Genomic DNA, 7743 nt, shown 5'->3' with positions numbered 1-7743 from the left:
AACGATGGTTCAGCAAATTTAGTTCAGGTGACTTTTAGCCTTAAAAACTGTGATGGCAGGGGGCTGACATGCTGAAATTCATATTGATACTCTGAAGATGCTTGCTGAGTCTAACCCAAGGCAACACACTCATGAAATGGCCCTGAAATTTAATGTCTCTCATGAAAAAATACATAAACATTTAAGGAATATGGGAAAACTTCATAAAGAATATTTTTGGGTGCCTCATGAACTCTCCTATGATCATTGTTTCCAACATGTGAACATTGCTTTGTCACCGGTGATGAAAAATGGATTCTTCATGTGATTATTAAACACCAAAAACAATGGCTCAGTCCCAGACAAAAACCACTTCCAACCCCAAAACCTGGACTCCATCTGCAGAAAGTGATGCTTTACATTTGGTGGGACATCAAAGAAGTAATTCATTTAGAACTCCTCGATCCACAGCGAACTGTCAATGCAGAGACCTATAGTCAGCAACTGGAACATTTAAATCAAGCCCGTCATCAAAAATGCACTTTACTCATTAATCGGAAAGGTGTTCTTCTCCACAACAATGCACATCCACATGTGGCATGTTTGATGCAACACAAGATTGTGGAGTTGGATTGGGAAGTTCTCCCCCACCCATCATATTCTCCAGATATGGCACTATCAGATTACCATCTTTTTTGTTTACTGCAACACCATCTTAATGGGAAAACATATGCAAATGTAGAAGGTGTTAAGAGGACATTGACATGTTTTTGCTTCAAAGCCAAGTGATTTCTTTAATCATGGTATTAACAACCTGATTGTAAGATGGAAAAGCATCATCGATAAGAATGGAGACTGCCCGCACTCGATTACTATAAATTATTAATTAATAATAAACTGTCACTCGCTTATATAATGATTTTTGTTTGTTTTTCTATCACAGGAGTTTTCTGTCAATTACTGGATTGAGCTTGGCACACCTTCGCGTAAGCTAGTCTTAGGTATACCCTTTTATGGCAGAACTTTCACTCTTCAAGATCCACAAATGAACGGTATTGGTGCACCTGCTTCTGGTCCAGGAAGAGCCGGACCCTTTTTAGGTCAACCTGGTATTTTGGCGTTTAACGAAGTGAGCTTCATTCCACTTTTCATACAAGCTCTCCGTAGTATACGATAGAATGCGAAACATTTTAAACTTTTAACATTTAAACAAAATAAAGATAAGATACAAAAACTTTACGTCTCATTACTTTATATATATGTATATATATAATTCAAGTTATTTTTCTTAGAGGTCGCATAAGGTTCCCCGCAATAAAAAGCGTGGTGTAGTTAAAGTCGTTCTTTTTCTTTCTTCAGTATTTCTTCTTAAAGTAATACGATAAATTCTCATAAGAAAAAGCCATTTAGAAAATCTAAAGAATCCTAAAGAAACTGATAGAATTCTATAATTTCTATAAGGATTATACATAATCTTTATCGAAATTTTACATCTTCTGTAGAAATATAATTAGATCTGTATGAAGCGTAAATCTTTAAATTTGTTTGTGTTAGAATTTCGTGCAAAGCTATACGAGGGCTATCTGCTCTAGCCATCCCTAATATAGCAGTGAAAGACTAAAAGGAAGGCAGCTAGTCATCACCACCCACCGCCAACTCTTGGGATACTCTTTTACCTTCGAATAGTGGGACTGACTGACGCATAACGCCCCATGGCTGAATGGGAGAGCATGTTTGGTGGGATGGGAATTCGACCCTCAGATTGCTAGTCGAGTTTTGTAACCACCTGGCCATGCTGGGCAAGTTTTTAAATAATAAAGTATTTATGTTGCATCAGTTTATTATGTTCCTGAAATATTTAAACAATAACATGTTTTTGAAAAACAATATTAAACAGGTCTCTTCTGGTTTAATTTTACTTTGTAAAAACTCAGTTCTATAAAAGCAGTTTTAAGTTGAAACGTGAAAGGCTTTTATAGACGTTTCTAAAGATAAATCACCCAGAATCTTGTAGAACCAATCAGAGTTCCATTCTTTAAATTTATGTGAATCTGTATAAATACCCTGTCTAGATTAAATGTACCTTTTATTTAGTTATTAGTTTGTTTTGTTTTGAAGTTACTCGAGGGCTGGCTGCGCTAGCCACCTCTGATTTATCAGTGATAGACTTGAGGGAGGGCAGCTAGACAACACGATCCAATGCCAACTCTTGGACTACAGTTTTACTAACAGATAGTGGGATTGACTATAACATTATAACACCCCCACGGCTGAAAGTGCGAGAAAGTTCAGTGCTTTAATTATTATTATTATTATTATAGCAGATTTGATCTAAACAATTGCATAAATGCTCTGTTTGTTTTTTTGTAATTGTATAAAGATTGTTCAAAATAATATTAATATATTTTAATGGTATGTATTCTTTAAGATTGTTTAGTTGTTGTCATATGGAAGTTAATTTTAAAACTATTTCAAAAGCCTTTAAGAATATTACCTTGCAGGTCTTAGGTTGAAGTGTCATTATTTAGAATTCTATAACAAAGGTAATTTTTGAAGGCATACTTTCAACCTTGGAGACTTCTGTAGAATTTTGTAGATACTGGCTATTTAGAATCTTGTAGGACTCGATAATAATATGACTTTTTAAATTAACCATGAATCATTATACACAGTTTTTAGTTTTGTAACAGTTATTTTGTTCACAATAATAGGAAATTTATAAGCAAATGTAATAATTTAAAACAAACAAAAATGTACACTTTCAGGTGTACTAGCGGATTTTCCTAAATGTTAGTATATATTTTACATTACTTTGCGTAAATTCTATTTACATCGTTCTTGAAAAGTTACTTTTTTATATTTTGGTTTGTTTGTTGTTAAGCGCGGAATTATATAATGTGTTAATTGTGTTCTGCCCACAGCGGTTATCGAAATTCGATTTTTAATATTATAAGCCCCCAGACTTACTGCTGAGCAACCAGGGTTTCTTTCCTGTAAATTTAGTGACTGTATTATCGACTATCTCTGTTACTTACAGTGTTAGCGACAGTGACTGTAAAATCAATTTCAAATATAGATACAAAGCTGAACCTTTATTGACTTCACTGTCGAAATAAGGACTTCGTGTATAATTTTGAAGTTGCGCATTATAAATACTCACCGCTCAGGCATATTTAGTCGCTGTTGTTGTTTTAGTGCAAAGATACACAATAGGTTATCTGCGCTCTAACCATCGCGGGTAATCGAACCCAAAATTTTAGTGTTGTATGTCCATAAAGTTACCGCTGATCCAACCTAAGAGTAACACATAGTTCAGTGAAGGTAATATATTCTAACTCAACCAGTTTTTTGAGAATTGTTCATGTCAAGTACTGAAATTATTCTGTATGAAGTAGCGATACATAAACTACTTTTAAAAAATTAAAAAGTAGATTCCACAAATTTTAGTTTTCCAAGAAACTTTTCAGTTTACGATTTTTTTTTCGCATAAATATTAAATTGGGCGAGTGTTTCTAGAATAACAATGTCATACATATTCCATAAAGCGTTATTTTTATCTCTGTATTTTCCAGTATAAGAGCTCATGAATAACAGAAGAAAGTTCGTTTATATATGATTTAGTTCAAAGTGACACTTTCAATAGAATGATTTAGAGGACTAATTTACAAATTTAGCTCATGTATTGCCCCCCAGTCAAGAAATTAATGCCGCTGTTTTTAGATGAACAACTTATATATCAAAACAAAACATTTATTAAATGAAATGCATTGTCTTTTGCTTGAAGCAATAACGCCTCAAAAATAACATAAAAGACACTTTACATGTTATTACGGTTTTTTATGTAACTTTGTGTTTTTCTTGTTTTTTTGTGGGTACTCCGAAATAACGCGACCCCACATTTAACACGATCGCATTTCGTGGACCCCTAGAATCATGTTATAACAGGATTCCACTGTATATCTAAACATCAATGTCTATCTTTTCGTAACGCTGCGTTCCAATAATGGTTTTTATGGTTTTTTTTAGAATTATGTATATTATAGATTGGTTTTTAACTATTATGGGATGTTAAAGAGTGATTTAATTATTATGGAATGTTAGAGAATGTTTTTTTAAACTATTACAGGACGTTATAGAAATGTTTTTAAGTATTATTGGGTGTTAAAATAATATTTTTTAAAGTATTATTGGATACTATAGTGTTTTTCTTAACTATTATGGGATGTTATAGAGTGGTTTGTTAAGGTATGACCTGATATCGTTGTTAATCTATGTACTGAAAGTGTAAAAATGAAATGTCTAGACAGCAAAACTGAAAAATGTTTGTTGAGTTTTTAACTTAGTGTCTGCGTTGATTAAAACGGTTTGTTTCTATTTTTAACTTCGGAAATATAACAACAAAACAGTTGAATTCAGGAACGACCTAGATTTAAGACTGAATTGATATATTTTATTTCATGAGAAACTTTATTCACTTGGGCCTAGGCTATGTGAATCAATACTACGTCCTCACGTTAGATTTAATTACAAAAACGTAGTACCTTGGTTTCACTTATAGCATTGTGATAAAGTTAATTAATATTTTGTTATATTTTTTGTAGATGTTTGATAAAGACTTGTTTGATTTTGAATTGTAGATAAAAGCAAAGTAAGAATTACCAAAGATTTCAGTGAGGGACTTGACTCTCGTGAAGTCGAGTACGAATTATTAAATCATACTTGGTTAATCTTCTAGATTGTGAATAATTAGAATTGTTTGTAACCAAACTAACGAAGGTTCACCGTTAAAAGAAAACTAAACAAAGAACAACAACAACAACTTGAAAAAATCCATTGTTTATTTTTTCAAAGAACTCGTCTAACGTTGATTGACTCATTACAACTGATTCCTGTCTACGAGCAAAGTATAGTACGCTTCTTAGCTGCAGGACGCTTGTACTGTCAGTATCTTGGCTGGCTTTCAAGTCACTGATGACTAGCTTTAAAGTATTCCATTGCTTTAGTGACCTGAGGTGGAGCTGGGAAGTCTTTTTTCCTTGGTGAACTTTGGATTTGGTGCTGTTACTTGTTGCGTGGTCACGTTATGAAACTCTCTTCACCAGACACGTGTTCATAGGTTGGGAAATCGTCATATGCAGACAGCCAGTTGATGATGTCACAGCGGTTATGCATGTACTGGTCCAAAACTGTCAAAACTGGCAAATTTAATAACGGAATATGATCTCGAGGTAATTTTTTCCAAGTATAAATTCAAGCACAAAACAATTGATAGTGAAAGTATTTCGACTACAAAATCAAACTAAAGAATGTTACTCTGCATTTCATAATGGTGCTATACATTGTTGAAAAACTGAAAGCAGACAAACATAAACATATACCAAATCATAAACGTAAGCTGTAAGTTGAGAAGCGAGCAGTATCTGATTTGATAATGGTGCTATACATTGTTGAAAAACTGAAAGCAGACAAACATAAACATATACCAAATCATAAACGTAAGCTGTAAGTTGAGAAGCTAGCAGTATCTGATTTCAATTATATCCTTACAGAGACTAAGAGAAGAACTGAACCAATATGGATTACTCCTGACAGTCGCAGTTTCGGCAATCAAATCTACCATTGATGTTTCTTACGACATTCCCGCCCTTGTAAGGTAAAATAAAAATATTTGGTATTTAAAATACTTTCGATCATTGTTGAATTATTAACCAACTGAAATATAAAAGTGGAGAATAAGTAATTTACTTTCAGAATAACAATAAAAACACACAAAAAAGGTTTAATTCTAAAATATTTATAACTGTGTTGGTTTTACATTAGGTTTTAACAACAACATTTAAAAACAATTCGCCAAACATAATACAACTATAAATAACTAATTATTAACCTTAATAACAGTGATCAACTTTAATGTTACACTTGTGGTTTGTGAAAATTGATATGTGCTCAATAAGTATTTAGTAAAAATTCAATGATATACATATTTTCACTAAATTCTGTTGATAAACAACAACAAAAATAGGTAAACACAATGTTGAACTTTCGAGTGAATGAATGAAAAAAATTACTGCTGAAAAATCTTTGATTTATTTGTTTTATGGTTATATTTCTTGTTTTCTATTTTAAGTGTAGAGTCAGCTAACATTTTGATGAATTTTGATGTTAATATTTCACTGTTTATTTAAGACGTAAACTCGAACAGTTACAATTTATTCTGGTTTCAGATTCTAAGACATTCTATTTCAAAAAACAAGCTCATCAAATGTTGTCATTATAGTTTACAAAGGTAGGAAATTTTATGAAATAACTTGTGGATCACTTTCATAGATTTTTAACGGTAATGTTCAAATCAATTGCTTTGACATGAAACAAAATGCTCATATATTAAGTCTTGCTTTCTTGCAGTTATGTGGATTTTATAAATTTAATGTCGTATGATTACTCTGGCTCATGGGCGTATACTACAAGCCATAATTCGCCGCTACGTACCTCAACTATTGCCACAGACAATAGATTGTTTCTAAACGTTGTAAGTAATTTTAAGTTTTTGCTATTATTATTTCCAATCAGTCAGTTCTAAAAACGAAAAAAAGAGCACATTATTATTTTTATATTATTGCCTTGTTTATTAACTCGAAATAAGACAGGGAAAAAGTTTTTAGCATACATTTCAGTTATCCTAATTTTCGGTAAACTTTTTGGACTTTGTCGTGTCACTCATTGTCTTTTCTTTTTCTTACTAACTAACGTTTTCTTTCTGGAGCTGTTATATTTAATACGATAGTGTCTTTAAGAAATTCCAAACAAACCTTTATAACCATCTCGGACATAAATTAAGAAACCAATAGCTTTGTTTTCAGCTTCGCTGGATAGACATTTAACACTTTCACATAACTTTATGCACTTGTGCCTAAGCTATGTGATTCCACACTATGTCCTCACCTTAGACTTAGATACAAAAGTTAGAACCTTAGGCTCACTTATCGCATCGTGATAAAGTTAATTAACGTTTTGTTATTTATATTGTTTTCGTTGTTTGATAAAGACTTCTAAGACTTCTTTGATGATGTTTTATATAAAAGCAAAAATTACTAAAAAATTCCAATGAAGTAGTGTTATTTCAAGAAGGAAAATTGCATAACGTTTTTTTTTGTTTTTTTTTAAGTTAAAGAAGACTGAATGCAATGCATTGTTGGCAAAAACGTTTGGGTTTCTATGTAATGGGTGCACCCATAGGAAAAATTCCTGCGGCTACTTAGCGAAGCTGAGCGCTCTTTTGGGCTGGATGTACCCATTGCAACGATACCACACCTACTAGACAATTATATTGCATATACGCTATGATCCAAGACATTGGATTGACTGCGCATGTCTTATCTATTCATCACTATTCTTCGGAATATGACAGCATTGTCTAATATAGTAGAACCCCGTTAAAGCGCATACCCTTATAATACGGTCAGTATTTGACTCCCAATGTTCCACTATTATCGTTTGGTGAATATCATACAATACTCAGAACTACAGAACTACCCCGTGTCCAGAATAAAACCATATTGAGCATACATTCTTACTTTTAAAAGACGAATAAAGTTTTGTTTATCTTCCGGACTTGTGAATATTATACAATACTCAAAACTACAGAACTCCCCCGTGTCTAGAACAAAACCATATTTAGCATACATTCTTACTTTTAAAAGACGAATAAAGTTTTGTTTATCCCCCGGACTTGTGAATATCATACAATACTCAAAACTACAGAAC

At 32.6% G+C, this 7743-nt stretch overlaps 1 protein-coding gene across 1 annotated transcript in view; it reads left to right on the top strand.

Annotated features, from left to right (window-relative positions):
* Positions 1–7743, top strand: part of LOC106473272 (probable chitinase 2) — a 30796-nt gene that overhangs the window by 13062 nt on the left and 9991 nt on the right. The window contains exons 4-5 of the mRNA XM_022401737.1: positions 5529–5632; positions 6385–6508. Of these exons, the coding sequence (XP_022257445.1) occupies positions 5529–5632; positions 6385–6508 (228 nt within the window). The remainder of the gene's footprint in view (positions 1–5528; positions 5633–6384; positions 6509–7743) is intronic.

The sequence above is a fragment of the Limulus polyphemus genome, unplaced genomic scaffold (assembly GCF_000517525.1).
Source record: "Limulus polyphemus unplaced genomic scaffold, Limulus_polyphemus-2.1.2 Scaffold6031, whole genome shotgun sequence".
Classification (NCBI taxonomy): domain Eukaryota; kingdom Metazoa; phylum Arthropoda; class Merostomata; order Xiphosura; family Limulidae; genus Limulus; species Limulus polyphemus.
This window is presented reverse-complemented; position numbering and strand designations above follow the sequence as displayed.